General features: G+C 37.5%; 2 protein-coding genes across 4 annotated transcripts in view; one reads left to right on the top strand and one right to left on the bottom strand.

The window, feature by feature from the left end:
* LOC122447240 (ATP-binding cassette sub-family C member 4-like) overlaps positions 1 to 16561 on the top strand; it is a 914448-nt gene that overhangs the window by 566328 nt on the left and 331559 nt on the right. The window lies entirely within an intron of this gene.
* LOC122447589 (ATP-binding cassette sub-family C member 4-like) overlaps positions 1 to 16561 on the bottom strand; it is a 225484-nt gene that overhangs the window by 74522 nt on the left and 134401 nt on the right. For all 3 annotated transcript variants that reach the window (XM_043478284.1, XM_043478285.1, XM_043478287.1), the window contains one exon: positions 6124 to 6279. In XM_043478284.1, coding sequence (XP_043334219.1) covers positions 6124 to 6279 — 156 coding nt within the window. The remainder of the gene's footprint in view (positions 1 to 6123; positions 6280 to 16561) is intronic.

Below are 16561 nucleotides of genomic sequence, written 5' to 3'. Positions count from 1 at the left end.
ATGAATGGATAAGGAAGCTGTGGTACATATACACCATGGAATTTTACTCAGCCGTCAAAAAGAATTCATTTGAACCAGTCCTAATGAGATGGATGAAACTGCAGCCCCTTATACAGAGTGAAGTAAGCCAGAAAGATAAAGAACATTACAGCATACTAACACATATATATGGAATTTAGAAAGATGGTAACGATAACCCTATATGCAAAACAGAAAAAGAGACACAGAACTACAGAACAGACTTTTGAACTCTGTGGGAGAAGGTGAGGGTGGGATGTTTCAAAAGAACAGCATGTATACTATCTATGGTGAAACAGATCACCAGCCCAGGTGGGATGCATGAGACAAGTGCTCGGGCCTGGTGCACTGGGAAGACCCAGAGGAATCGGGTGGAGAGGGAGGTGGGAGGGGGGATCGGGATGGGGAATACGTGTAAATCTATGGCTGATTCATATCAATGTATGACAAAACCCACTGAAATGTTGTGAAGTAATTAGCCTCCAACTAATAAAAAAATTAAAAAAAAAAATCTAAAGTCAGCAGAAGGAAGGAAAAAATAAAGATCAGAGAAAAAATAAATAATATAGTGATTAAAAAATCAAGAAAACCTAGAGTTGGTTCTTTAAAAGGGTGAACAAAATTGACAAACCTTTGTCCAGCCTCACCAAGAAGAAAAGAGAGGACATAAGCAAGCAAAAAGAAATGAAAGAGGAGAAATAAGACCTGATATTGTAGAAATAAAAGAGAGAAAGAATACTACAAAGATTTAGATGCCAACTAATTGGAGAGGCTAGAAGAAATGGAGAAGTTTCTAGAAACACATAGCCCACCAAAACTGAATCAAGAAGAAACAGATAATTTGAGCACACTACACATTAGAAGTAAAACAGATTCTGCATTTTTTTTTTAAATCCCTGCAAATGAAGTCCATGTCAGGATGGCTTCACTGGGGAATTCTACCAAATATACCAAGAACCTATACCAATCCTTCTCAAGCTCTTCCAAAAGACAGAAAACGAGGGAACGCTACCAAAGTCACTCTATGAGGCCACCATTACACTGATACTAAAACCAGATCAAGGCACTACCAAAAAAGAAAATGACACTCTAATATCTTTGATGAATATAGATGCAATATTTCAACAAAATATGAGGAAACCAAATCCAACAACAGATAAAAGAAGGCTAAGTACCACGACCAAGTTGGGTTCATCCCAGGATCACAAAGATGGTTCAACATACACAGGCCAATCAACGTGACACACCACATCAACAACAACAACAAAAAAGACAAAAACCACATGGCCATCCAAATAGATGTATAGAAAGCATTTGATATCTATCCATGATAAAGAAAAGGTTTACCAAAGTGGATATAATGGGAAAATATCTTAACATTAATAAAAGCTATTTATGACAAACCCACAGCCAACATACAACACGACAGTGAAAAGCTGAAACCTTGACACTAAAATATGGAACAAGACAAGGATGCCCATTCTCACCATTTTTATTCAACATAGTATTCGAAGTCCTAGTCACAGCAATGAGACAAGAAAAATAAAGGTATTCAAATTGAAAAAGAAGTGGGAAAACTGTCATTATATGTAGATTATATGACACATAGAACATCCTAAAGACTCCCCACAAAAATTTTTAGAAACAATAAATGAATTCAGCAAGATAGCAAAATATAAGATTAACATACAGAAAACAGTTGTATTTCTTTACACTAACAATGAAATATCAGAAAGGGAATGTAATAAAACAATCTTTAAAAAAAAAAAGCAATCTCTTTTAAAATGGCATCAACAAGCTAAAATACTTAGAAACAAATCTCATCAAGGAGTGAAAACTTATATGCTAAGAACAAACAACATTGATAAAGGAAATCAGAGATGACTTGAAGAAATGGAAAAATATCCCATGCTCCTGGATTAGAATAATTCATATTATCAAAATGGCAATGAGACCCAAAGCAACCTACATGTTTAAAATGATTCCTATCAAATACTTCACAGACTAGAACAAATCACCCTAAAATTTACATGTAACCATAAGAGATCAAGAATTGCCAAAACAATCTTGAAGAAAAATAACAAAGCAGGAGTCATAGCCCTTTCAGACTTCAGACCACACTACAAAGCTACAATAATCAAAACAGTATGACACAAAAATAGACATATAGATCAATGGAGCATAATAGAGACCCTAGAAATAAACCCACACACTTATATTCAGATAATTTTTGATTAAAAAAAATGCAGGATTATGCAATAGAGAAAAGACAGCCTCTTCAGCAAGTGATACTGGGAATCTGATCTGCTACATATAAATCAGTGAAGTTAGAGCACACTCTTACCATACACAAAAATAGCTTAAGGATTTAAATATAAGACATGACACCATAAAACCTCCAGAGGATAACATAGGCAAAACATTCTTTGACATGAATCATATCAATGCTTTATGTCAGTCTCCCAAGGCAATAGAAATAAAAGGAAAAATAAACAAATGGGGCCTAATCAAGTGTACAGACTTTTGCACAGCAAGGGAAGCCATAAACAAAATGAAAAGACAGCCTATGGATGGGAGAAAATATTTGAAAATTTTATGACTAATAAGTGCTTTATTTCCAAAATATACAAACAGCTAATATAACTCAACAACAACAACAAAAAACAAACAACTCCAACTGAAAAATGAGCAGAAGACCTAAATAGAAGAAGACGGTGTGGAGATTCCTTTAAAAAATGAGGAATAATACCAGCATATGACACAGCAATCTCAGTCCTAGGCATATACCCTGAGGAAACCAAAACTGAAAAAGATACATGTATTCCACTGTTCATTGAAGAACTATTTACAATAGCTAGAACATGGAAGCATCCTAGATGTTCATCAATAGATGAATGGATAAAGAAATTGTGATTCATATACACAATGGAATATCACTCAGCCATAAAAAGCAACACATTTAAATCAGTTCTGATGTGGTGGATGAACCTAGAACCTATTATACAGAGTGAAGTAAGTCAGAAAGAGAAAGATAAATGTCATATTCTAACACATATATACAGAATCTAAAAAAATGGTACTGACCAATTTATGTACAGGGCAGCAATGGAGAAACAGACATAAAATACAGACTTGTGGACACGGGGAGAGGGGAGGAGATGGTGAGATGTATGGAAAAAGTAACATGGAAACTTATATTACCATATGTAAAATAGACAGCCAATGGGAATTTTCTGTATGGCTAAGGAAACTCAAACAGGGGTTCTGTATCAACATAAAAGAGTGGGATGGGGAGGGAGATGGGAGGAAGGAAAAAAAAAAAAAAAACTACAAATAGAGTTGCCATATGGTCCAGCAATCCCACTCTTGCGCATATATCCAGACAAAACTGTATTTCAAAATATATATGCATCTCTATGTTTACAGCAACACTATTCACAATAGCCAAGATATGAAAGCAACCTATTAATAAATGTGCATTAATCAATGAATGTATAAAGAAGATGTTTTATATTTATATAATATACATGTGTGTAATGAAATACTACTCAGTCATAAAAATAATGAAATAATGCCATTTGCAACAATATTAATAGACCTAGAGACTACCATAATAGATTAAACAAGCCAGAAAGACAAATATCATATGATATCATTTATATGTGGAATTTAAAATATGACACAAATGAACTTATCTACAAAACAGAAACAGATTCACAGACACAGAGAACAGACTTGTGGTTGTGACAGGAATGGAGCAGTGGGGGAGGGATGGACTGAAAGTGTGGGATTCACAGATAAACTATTATATATACATGTATAGACAACAAAGTCCTACTGTTGCACCTGGAAGTATATTTAATATCCTATAATAAATCATCATATCCAGAAAATCATCTCAATTCAGTTCAGTTCAGTCACTCAGTCGTGTCCGACTCTGCAACCCCATGAATCGCAGCACATCAGGCCTCCCTGTCCATCACCAACTCCTGGAGTTTACCCAAACTCATGTCCATCGAATCAGTGATGCCCTCCAACCATCTCATCCTCTGTCGTCCCCTTCCCTTCCTGCCCCCAATTCTTTCCAGCATCAGGGTCTTTTTCAACAAGTCAACTCTTTGCATGAGGTGGCCAAAGTATTAGAGTTTCAGCTTCAGCATCAGTCCTTCCAATGAACACCCAGTACTGATCTGCTTTAGGATGGACTGATTGGATCTCCTTGCAGTCCAAGGGACTCTCAAGAGTCTTCTTCAAAACAAAAGTTCAAAAGCATCAATTCTTTAGTGCTCAGCTTTCTTCACAGTTCAACTCTCACATCAATATATGACTACTGGAAAAACCATAGCCTTGAGTAGACGGACCTTTGTTGACAAAGTAACGTCTCTGCTTTTTAATATGCTATCTAGGTTGGTCATAACTTTCCTTCAAAGGAGTAAGCGTCTTTTAATTTCATGGCTGCAATCACCATCTGCAGTGATTTTGGAACCCAAAAAGATAAAGTCTGACACTGTTTCCACTGTTTCCCCATCTATTTCCCATGAAGTGATGGGACCAGATGCCATGATCTTCGTTTTCTGAATGTTGAACTTTAAACCAACTTTTTCACTCTCCTCTTTCACTTTCATCAAGAGACTTTTTAGAAAAACATCTACTTCTGCTTTATTGACTATACCAAAGCCTTTTGACTGTGTGGATCACAAAAGCCTAGGGAAAATTCCTAAAGAGATGGGACTACCAGACCACCTTACCTGCTTTCTGAGAAATCTATATGCAGGTCCAGAAGCAACAGTTAGAACTGGACATAGAAAAAAAAGACTGGTTCTAAATCATGAAAGGAGTATATTAAGGCTGTATTTTGTCACCCTGCTTATTAACTTATATGCAGAGTACATCAAGAGAAATGCAGGGTTGGATGAAGCACAAGCTGGAATCAAGATTACCAGGAGAAATAGCAACGACCTCAGATATGCAGATGACACCACCCTTATGGCAGAAAGTGAAGAGGCTTTAGTAAGAGCCTCTTGATGAAAGTGAAAGAGGAGAGTGAAAAAGTTGGCTTAAAACTCAACATTCAGAAAACTAAGGTCATAGCATCTGACCCCATAACTTCATGGGAAATAGATGGGGAAACAATGGAAACTGTTGCAGACTTTATTTTGGGGGGCTCCAAAATCACTGCAGATGGTGATTGCAGCCATGAAATTAAAAGGTGTTTACTTCTTAGAAGGAAAGCTATGAACAACCTAGACAGCATATTAAAAAGCAGAGACATTACTTTGCCAACAAAGGTCTGTATAGTCAAAGCTATGGTTTTTCCAGTAGTCATGTATGGATGTGAGAATTGGACTATAAAGAAAGCTGAGCACTGAAGAATTGATGCTTTTGAACTGTGGTGTTGGGAGAAGACTCTTGAGAGTCTCTTGGGCTGCAAGGATATCAAACCAGTCCATCCTAAAGGAAATCAGTCCTGAATATTCATTGGAAGGACTGACGCTGAAGCTGAAACTCCAATACTTCGGCCACTTGATGCAAAGAACTGACTCATTTGAAAAGACCCTGAGGCTGGGGAAGATTGAAGGCAGGAAGAGAAGGGGGTGACAGAGGATGAGATGGGTGAATGACATCACCAATTCGATGGACATGAGTTTGGGAAAACACCAGGAGTTGGTGATGGACAGGGAGGCCTGCCATGCTGCAGTCCATGGGTCGCAAGAGTTGGACATAACTGAGCAACTGAACTGAACTGAAAACTGAAATAAATCATAATGAACTGAAAACTGAAATAAATCATAATGGAAAAGAATATGAAAATATATATATATATTTATATATATATCTCAACTAAATGAACTGAATCATTTTGTTATACACTAGAAACTAACACAATATTGTACACCAACTATATTTCAATACAAAATAATTTTTAAAAAATTTGGTATGTGATGACAATATCTTGAAAATACCTGCTGCTAAAAATATGCTCTATTGGACACAAAATGATCAACATTTTTATTCAATTTGAAAACAAAAAAAAAATCAATTTAAAATCAGTTAAACTTAGGTGCCTTATAAAAGCAACATGTGAAAGTGCTCTGATTTGCATACCTGTAGTATGATTGACATTTTCTTCCTTAAATTGTGAAGTCCAGCCTCTCCTACCAAACGCCTATCAACATAAAGTGAGCCTTCAGGTTCTGACAGTCGAAACACTGCAGAAAAAACAGAACTTTTTCCAGCTCCTGTTCTTCCCACTATGCCAACCTGTAATGAGATCCAGAAGGGATTAAGAATTAGCAACATGCAACAAACCTAGGAGAAACCCTGCCAGTTGAGGAAGAATTTTTAAAGTTCTATGCAGAATGTAGTCTAAACATTTCTCAGTCATGGCAACTGTTGAAATTTGGGGCCAGATAATTCATTACTGGGGGATAATTAATTATCATTTGTTTTGTCTGGATATATGCCTGATATCCTGTATATTGTAGGATGTTCAGTAGTATCTCAGACTCTAACCTCTAGAAATCAGAAACATTCCCATTGTGGTGACCAAAAATGTGAGACATTAACAAATGTCCCATAGTTGAGACCCCATGGTTCAAAGAAGAGATAAAAATAACAGAATCAATCTATAGGCAATGAAAAGCCAACAGTCTCCTAAGTGATCCACAAAAATTAAGTTTAAATTATAACTAATATCTGGCTATTTCTACGTTGAGAATTATGTGGCTAATTTTACAGCAATGTCAACAAGTCTGAAGTGTTATACACAAACAACTATTCATTTTCTGAGGGTTCTATTATGTGATAAGAATATTTTTGGCAGAAAAACTAAAGTCACTTCCTAACATTAAATACCTTAATTATGTTCTGTCCTTGAAGAAAACATCTTACAGTTGTAAAAGGCAGGTCTCACTGTCTTAATGGGCAGCAACCAATAGGCAAAATTCACATAATGAGATTAACAATACAATTAACATTTGCTATTTATATGGAACCTTTCATCTCAGCACTTCAAAAGGGATTTCCCCCCTCCCCCAAGTGGGTTTGGTCATACATTGACATGAATCAGCAATAGATTTACACGTATTCATCCCGATCCCCCCTCCCACCTCCCTCTCCACCAGATTCCTCTGGGTCTTCCCAGTGCACCAGGTTCGAGCACTTGTCTCATGCATCCCACCTGGGCTGGTGACCTGTCTCACCATAGATAATATACATGCTGTTCTTTCCCAAAATCCCACCCTCACCTTCTCCCACAGAGTTCAAAAGTCTGTTCTGTACTTCTGTGTCTCTTTTTCTGTTTTGCATAAAGGGTTGTTGTTACCATCTTTCTAATTCCATATATATGTGTTAGTATGCTGTAATGTTCTTTATCTTTCTGGCTTACTTCACCCTGTATAATGGACTCCAGTTTCATCCATCTCATTAGAACTGGTTCAAATGAATTTTTTTAATGGCTGAGTAATATTCCATGGTGTATATGTACCACAGCTTCCTTATCCATTCATCTGCTGATGGGCATCTAGGTTGCTTCCATGTCCTGGCTATTATAAACAGTGCTGCGATGAACATTGGGGTGCACGTGTCTCTTTCAGATCTGGTTTCCTCAGTGTGTATGCCCAGAAGTGGGATTGCTGGGTCATATGGCAGTTCTATTTCCAGTTTTTTAAGAAATCTTCCACACATGTTTTTCCATAGTGCTGTTACTAGTTTGCATTCCCACCAAGAGTGTAAAGAGGTCCCTTTTCTCCACACCCTCCTCCAGCATTCGTTTGCTTGTTAGACTTTTGGAAAGCACCATCCTGACTGGCGTGTAAATGGTCCTCACTGTGGTTTTTGTTGCATTTCTAATAATGAGTGATGTTGAGCATCTTTCATGTGTTTGTTAAGCCATCTGATATTGTCTTCTTTGGCAGAAATGTTCTGTTTAGCTCTTTGGCCCATTTTTTGATTGGGTCATTTATTTTTCTGGGAATTGAGCTTTCAGGAGTTTGCTTGTATATTTTTGAGATTAATCCTTTGTCTGTTTCTTCATTTGCCCTATATTTTCTCCCAATCTGACGGCTGTCTTTTCACCTTATTATAGCTTTCCTTGTTGTGCAAAAGCTTTTAAGTTTCATTAGGTTCCATTTGTTAGTTTTTGGCTTTTTTATTTCCAATATTCTGGGAGGTGGGTTCATAGAGGATCTTGCTGTGTTTATGTCGGAAGAGTGTTTTGCCTATGTTCTCCTCTAGGAGTTTTATAGTTTCTGTCTTTACATTTAGATCTTAAATCCATTTTGAGTTTATTTTTGTGTATGGTGTTAGAAAGTGTTCTAGTTTCATTCTTTTACAAGTGGTTGACCAGTTTTCCCAGCACCACTTGTGAAAGAGGTTGTCTTTTTTCCATTGTATATCCTTGCCTCCTTTGTCAAAGATAAGGTGTCCATAGGTTCGTGGATTTATCTCTGGGATTTCTATTCTGTTCCATTGATCTATATTTCTGTCTTTGTGCCAGTACCATACTGTCTTGATGACTGTGGCTTTGTGGTAGAGTCTGAAGTCAGGCAGGTTGATTCCTCCAGTTCCATTCTTCTTTCTCAAGATTACTTTGGCTATTCGAGGTTTTTTGTATTTCCATACAAATTGTGAAATTATTTGTTCTAGTTCTGTGAAAAATACCATTGGTAGCTTGATAGGGATTGCATTGAATCTATAGATTGCTTTGGGTAGAATAGCCATTTTGACAATATTGATTCTTCCAATCCATGAACACGGTATGTTTCTCCATCTGTTTGTGTCCTCTTTGATTTCTTTCATCAGTGTTTTATAGTTTTCTATGTATAGGTCTTCTGTTTCTTTAGGTAGATATACTCCTAAGTATTTTATTCTTTTTGTTGCAATGGTGAATGGTATTGTTTCCTTAATTTCTCTTTCTGTTTTTTCATTGTTAGTATATAGGAATGCAAGGGATTTTTGTGTGTTAATTTTATATCCTGCAACTTTACTATATTCATTGATTAGCTCTAGTAATTTTCTGGAAGAGTCTTTAGGGTTTTCTATGTAGAGGATCATGTCATCTGCAAACAGCGAGAGTTTCACTTCTTCTTTTCCTATCTGGATTCCTTTTACTTCTTTTTCTGCTCTGATTGCTGTGGCCAAAACTTCCAACACTATGTTGAATAGTAGTGGTGAGCGTGGGCATCCTTGTCTTGTTCCTGATTTCAGGGGAAATGCTTTCAATTTTTCACCATTGAGGGTGATGCTTGCTGTGGGTTTGTCATATATAGCTTTTATTATGTTGAGGTATGTTCCTTCTATTCCTGCTTTTTGGAGAGTTTTAATCATAAATGAGTGTTGAATTTTGTCAAAGGCTTTCTCTGCATCTATTGAGATAATCATATGGTTTTTATCTTTCAATTTGTTAATGTGGTGTATTACATTGATTGATTTGTGGATATTGAAGAATCCTTGCATTCCTGGGATAAAGCCCACTTGGTCGTGGTGTATGATTTTTTTAATATGTTGTTGGATTCTGTTTGCTAGAATTTTGTTAAGGATTTTTGCATCTATGTTCATCAGTGATATTGGCCTGTAGTTTTCTTTTTTTGTGGCATCTTTGTCAGGTTTTGGAATTAGGGTGATGGTGGCCTCATAGAATGAGTTTGGAAGTTTACCTTCCTCTGCAATTTTCTGGAAGAGTTTGAGTAAGATAGGTGTTAGCTCTTCTCTAAATTTTTGGTAGAATTCAGCTGTGAAGCCATCTGGTCCTGGGCTTTTGTTTGCTGGAAGATTTTTGATTACAGTTTCGATTTCTTTGCCTGTGATGGGTCTGTTAAGATCTTCTATTTCTTCCTGGTTCAGTTTTGGAAGGTTATACTTTTCTAAGAATTTGTCCATTTCATCCAAGTTGTCCATTTTATTGGCATAGAGCTGCTGGTAGTAGTCTCTTATGATCCTTTGTATTTCAGTGTTGTCTGTTGTGATCTCTCCATTTTCATTTCTAATTTTGTTAATTTGGTTCTTCTCTCTTTGCTTCTTAATGAGTCTTGCTAATGGTTTGTCAATTTTGTTTATTTTTTCAAAAAACCAGCTTTTAGCTTTATTGATTTTTGCTATGGTCTCTTTAGTTTCTTTTGCATTTATTTCTGCCCTGATTTTTAAGATTTCTTTCCTTCTGCTAACCCTGGGGTTCTTCATTTCTTCCTTCTCTAATTGCTTTAGGTGTACAGTTAGGTTATTTATTTGGCTTTTTTCTTGTTTCTTGATGTAAGCCTGTAATGCTATCAAAAGGGATTTTAAAAACCAGCTAATACCTACATCACATCTTAGAAAGACACATATGAAGTATCAGTCTATTTATTAAAGCCAAAGCAAAGAGAAATTAAGTGCACTAACAGTATATTCAAAAATCAACATAAAGCATAGACAGAGGAGCCTGGCAGGCTACAGTCCATGAAGTTGTAAAAAGTCAGACTGAATAAGCAGGTATAAGAGATAAGAAAGCGGACAAACTGCTGGTGAGGAATGAAACTGTGTTGCAAAAGCTAGCTTTTAGCTTCCTGCATTAAAACATGTATGCAGAAACTTTTTTTTTTTTTTTAAACCAATGGGTTTGCCCAACTGATGATTCCTGGTGGAAGCTTCCCAAGTGATAATTTCACTTCTGGTTAAGAATTTGGAATCAGTGAGGGATGTAAGACATGCTTTCAATCGTTTGTAAACTAATTCAGTAAATTTTAAAAACTCAAGCCTTTAAAAAGAGAAATTAGACCTTTCTGAGGACAGATTATATGTTGGGAATGTCACATATAGTCTGTAAAATTAATAATAACATTAAAAAAAGAATTTATCTTTATAGAGATTAAATATAAGAGTCAGGCACAACTGAGGGACTCACACATACATAAGAAAAGGGGCTTCAGTTGATTTATCTTGGTAGCCATTTTGTACCTTATGGTAAATTGTAATTTATGTAATTTAAATGGATCATTCCCTGCATACGGGTAGGTTTTAATGAGTATATATGTGACTTATATGTTCTGTGTATCAGCAGGCTTCAAAGATATTGTGGATTTGGTTCCAGAACACATCAATAAAGTGAACATCACAAAATAAGGTGAGTCATACAAAATATTTTTGTTCCTCTGTGCATATTAAAGTGATCTTTATACTATAATGTAGTTTACTAACTGTCCAATAGCATTATGTCTAAAAAACAATATATTGATGCATACCTTAATTTTCAAATACTTTATTGCTAAAAAGTGCTACACTCAATATGCCAGCAAATTTGGAAAACTCAGCAGTGGTCACAGGACTGGAAAAGGTCAGTTTTCATTCCAATCCCAAAGAAAGGCAATGCCAAAGAATGCTCAAACTATCACACAACTGCACTGATCTCACACACTAGCAAACTCATGCTCAAAATTCTCCAAGCCAGGCTTCAGCAGGACATGAACCTTGAGCTTCTAGATGTTCAAGCTGGATTTAGAAAAGGCAGAGGAACCAGAGATCAAATTGTCAACATCCGCTGGATCATCAAAAAAGCAATAGAGTTCCAGAAAAACATCTACTTCTGCTTTTGACTATGCCAAAGGCTTTGACTGTGTGGATCACAATAAACTGTGGAAGATTCTGAAAGTGATGAGAATACCAGACCACCTGACCTGTCTCTTGAGAAATCTGTATGCAGATCAGGAAGCAACAGTTAGAACTGGACATGGAACAATAGACTGGTTCCAAATAGGAAAAGGAATACGTCAAGGCTGTATATTGTCACCCTGTTTATTTAACTTATATGCAGAGTAGATCATGAGAAATTCAGGGCTAGATGAAGCACGAGCTGGAATCAAGATTGCCAGGAGATATCAATAACCTCAGGTATGCAGATGACACCATCCTTATGGCAGAAAGTGAAGAGGAACTAAAGAGCCTCTTGGTAAAGGTGAAAGAGGAGAGTGGAAAAGTTGGCTTAAAGCTCAACATTCAGAAAACTAAGATCATGGCATCTGGTCCCATCACTTCATGGCAAATAGATAGGGAAACAGTGACAGACTTTAATTTTGGGGGGCTCCAAAAACACTGCAGATGGAGACTACAACCATGAAATTAAGACTCTTACTTCTTGGAAAGAAAGTTATGACCAACCTAGATAGCATATTAAAAAGCAGAGACATTACTTTGCCAGCAAAGGTCTGTCTAGTCAAGGCTATGGTTTTTCCAGTAGTCATGTAAAGACGTGGGAGTTGGACTATGAAGAAAGCTCAGCACTGAAGAATTGATGCTTTTGGACTGTGATGTTGGAAAAGACTCTTGAGAGTCCCTTGGACAGCAAGGAGATCCAACCAGTCCATTCTAAAGGAAATCAGCCCTGAATATTCATTGGAAGGACTGACACTGAAGCTGAAACTCCAATACTTTGGCCACATGATGCGAAGAACTGACTCATTTGAGAAGACCCTGAAGCTGGGAAAGATTGAAGGCAGGAAGAGAAGGGGACGACAGAGGATGAGAATGGTGGATGGCATCACTGACTCAATGGACATGAGGCTGAGTAATCTCTGGGAGTTGGTGATGGACAGGGAGGCCTGGCATGCTGCTGTCCATTACATCACAAATAGTTGGACATGACCGAGCAACTGAACTGAACTGAAAAAGTGCTAACTACCAGAGCATTCAGGAGACTGTAGTAACAGTGAAGACCACTGATCACCATAAAAAATACAACAGTAATGAAAAAGTTTGAAATATTGTGAGAATTACCAAAATGTGACAAAGAGACACAAAGCAAGAAAACGCTATAGGAAAAATGGCACCAATGAACTTGCTTGATGCATATTTGGCACAAATGTTCAATTTGTAAAAGATTCAATATATGTGAAGCACAATAAAACCAGTTATGCCTGTATTTCCCAGTGTTCTGATGTGTAAACTGACACAGCTCAGGACACAGGTGAGAACTGTGTCTGTGAGAATACACATTCCTATGCTATGAATATTCCTATGAATATACATACATATATATACATATATGTGTGTGTATATATATATATACATATACATATATATATATATCTTCCTATGCTACCAGCTCCAGTGAAACTGATTCATGTGTGCAAACTGGAACACCTGTAGACTTTATGTAAATGACTGAAATATGCAGGGCACTGAGAGCTGCTCACGACCACAGGACTGTGAGCTTCAATCTTCAGTAAGGAGAATGAGAAAAAGACAACTCAAAGAAAACACGGTTCTGGCTATTTATACCATTCAGTCATCAAAACTATAGTCTGAAAGTCTTTCATGGTCACCAATAGGTTTTACCAGTTGCCCATGGAGATCACTAGTATCAGCAAGTTTGTATTCCTAACACAAAAGACACAACAAAAATCTTATTTCAGCAGCTTTGTGAATGCCTGTTTTTTCCAAGACGGTTAGGATTGGTCTCTGATTGAATCAGGATGTGACCCGGGACCCTTTGCTGCAGTGCTTATACCTGGACAAACAAAATACGAAGAAACTATGAGACTAAAAATAACCGTGTGTGTGTGTGTGTGTGTTAGTCACTCAGTCATGTCCCACTCTCTGTGACCCCATATACTATAGCCCACCAGGCTCCTCAGTCCATGGAATTCTCCAGGCAAGAATACTGGAGTGGTTGCCATTCCCTTTTCTAGGGGATCTTCCTGACCCAGGGATCAAATCTGGTTCCCCCACATTGCAGGCAGATTATTTACCATCTGAGCCACCAGAGAAGCCCACGAAAATAACTGTATGTGCACACAACTGAAGCAAATTATGGACAAGACTCTAAAAAAGACCCCCCTAAAAACACCCCAATCTGCTACTTCTGAAGAGAGAAGGGTTAAAATCGGGTATTGTGCATGCCCCCTACACACACCCACCAAAGAAATGGACAAACACCCAAGCCACCCCTCCAGCCCACCCACTGGACCTGCCCCTACCAACAGTCCATATAAGGAACTACCTTGGGGAGATAACTAGGGAACCTATTACTTGTTTTCAGTCCCTCTTGCTGAGGTAGGGACACCAGTAAAGCCTTGCTTGAAATTCTTGTCTCGCCTCTGATTAATTTCAATAAAATGAGAAGCACACCAATTTGTTAGACATTTGCACCTGGATCTCTTTTCACACATCAAACTCAATATGATCAACATCCAGTGCACCACACAAAATAGCCACTTCCTTTGACTTTCCCACTTTACTGTCATTATTTCTTTCCCAGGTTCATAGACTCAACTGTCTACCTTACTTCCAGGTTTTCCTGAGTCCAGCATGCTGCCAAACCATGAAGACTCTATTCTTGAAATGTTTCATGACACAATCCCTCCTTTTAAGGTACACATGCAACACCTGAGCGACTGAACTGAACTTATATATCCTTACCTCAGTTCTTTGCAAACAACTCTGTTACTTCCTTAAGATAAACTTTCAGATACAGAATTGCTGAGACTCAGGTATGAATAAGATTTTCATGCTGGTCCCACCTCCTGGAATGCCTATCACACACATTTCCACCTGCCGAAATCCTAACCACACATGACTAAGTTTGTGTTACATGACTACTCTCTGGGCATATATCCAGAGAAAAACACAGTCCAAAAGGATACATACTCTCCAGTGTTCATTGCAGCATTATATACAATAGCCAAGACATGGAAGCAACCTAAAATTCCCCTGACAGAGGAATGGATAAAAGGGTGTGGTATGTATTAATACATACAATGGAAATTATTCAGCCACTGAAACATGAAATAATGCCATTTGCAGCAAGACAGATGGATCTAGAGACTGTCATACTGAGCAAAGTCAGTCAGAGAAGCAGAAATTTCATACAACATCCTTTATGTTCTGTGTTGTGCATATTTGCTTCAGTTGTGTCTGACTCTTGGCGACCCCATGGACTGTAGCCCGCCAGGCTCCTCTGTCCATGGGATTCTCCAGGCAAGAATATTGGAGTGGGTTGTGATTTCCTCTTTCAGGGGATCTTAATCACCCAGGGATCAAACCCACATTTCCTGCATCTCTTGTGTTATAGGCAGATTCTTTATTGCTGAGTCACCAGAGAAGCCCACACATCCCTTATATGGGGAATCTTAAAAGATGTGATACAAATCAACTTATTTACAAAACAGAAACAGACTAACAGACTTAGAGAAGAAACTTACAGTTGTCCAGAGGAAGGCTGTGGGGAAGGGATAGTTAGGGAGTTTGGGATCAACATGTACACACTGCTATATTTAAAACGGATAAACAACAAGGACCTACTGTGTAGCAAAGGGAACTCTGCTCAATGTTATGTGGTAGCTTTGATGGGAGGGAAGTTTGGGGGAGAATGGATACATGTATATGTATGGCTGAGTCCCTTTGTTGTTCACCGGAAACTATCACAACATTGTTAACCGGCTATACTCCAATACAAAATGAAAAGCTTAAAAAAAAATAAAAATAAAAGTCTTTCCTTGATTGTAATCAGTGTAAATGAATCTGAAAAGTAAATAAATACTAGCCATCACCCCAGCACTCTGATAAAACCATTTGTAAGATGTTGGTGTGTTTTCTTTCTAGATTTGAATGTGTGTTCTTTTTTCCTTTCTTTTTTACTTCTGTGTTGTTGTTTAGTCAACTAAGTTATATCTGATTCTCTGTGACCCCAATGACTATAGTCTGCCAGGTTCCTGTCTCCATGGGATTTCTCAGGCAAGAATACTAGAGTGGGTTGCCATTTCCTCCTCCACTGGATCTTCCTGACTCAGGGATCAAACTCACTTCTCCCACTTAGCAGACTGATTCTTTACCACTGAGCCATCAAGGAAGCCCATATTTCTATATATGTTTTCTTAAAGATAAAAGTTCATATATTTAAACAAAATAGAATTATATGAACATACTGTTGTAATCTGATTTTATTTAGCATTTCAAAAAATATATTTATTTTAATTGGTATATATTATTATAGTATATGTGATCATTTATTTAACAAATCACCTATTGTTGGATATTTTAGGTGGTCTCCAATATTTTACAGTTATAAATAACTGGTTATATAACCCTGAACTTAATCTTTCTAAACAACCTTAATTATTTCCTGAAGATAAACTCTCAGATGTGGAATTGCTGAGAACCAGGTATGAACATTTTTTTGAGAAGGCTGTTAAGTACTGCCAGCCTACATCTCAGAAATATGATACCATTTCCTACTCCTACTAGTTTCCTTGCACATTCACAAACCCGTGTGTTATAATTTTGTTTTAATCAACATCAGTTGGATCCCAAAAAGTAGAATCACTTTCCCATGACATCTTGCTAGAGGTAAAACAGTTACTGGCTCTCTGCCTCCCACATCTGCCCACTCTGGTCCATGTGCACTCACTTCTCAGACTAAACTCTCAAAGGATGGCTTTATGCCTGACATGTGCCCCAGGAAGTCACCTGTACAAAACTGTACTCACAAACCTCTCCATCCTTCACCTCCACAAGTCAGCTCCTTGGGCTTTCTGGGTAGCTGTGAGGGTTGAATGTGAGTCTGTGTGTTATACAC

The sequence above is a fragment of the Cervus canadensis genome, chromosome 9 (assembly GCF_019320065.1).
Source record: "Cervus canadensis isolate Bull #8, Minnesota chromosome 9, ASM1932006v1, whole genome shotgun sequence".
Lineage (NCBI taxonomy): Eukaryota > Metazoa > Chordata > Mammalia > Artiodactyla > Cervidae > Cervus > Cervus canadensis.
This window is presented reverse-complemented; position numbering and strand designations above follow the sequence as displayed.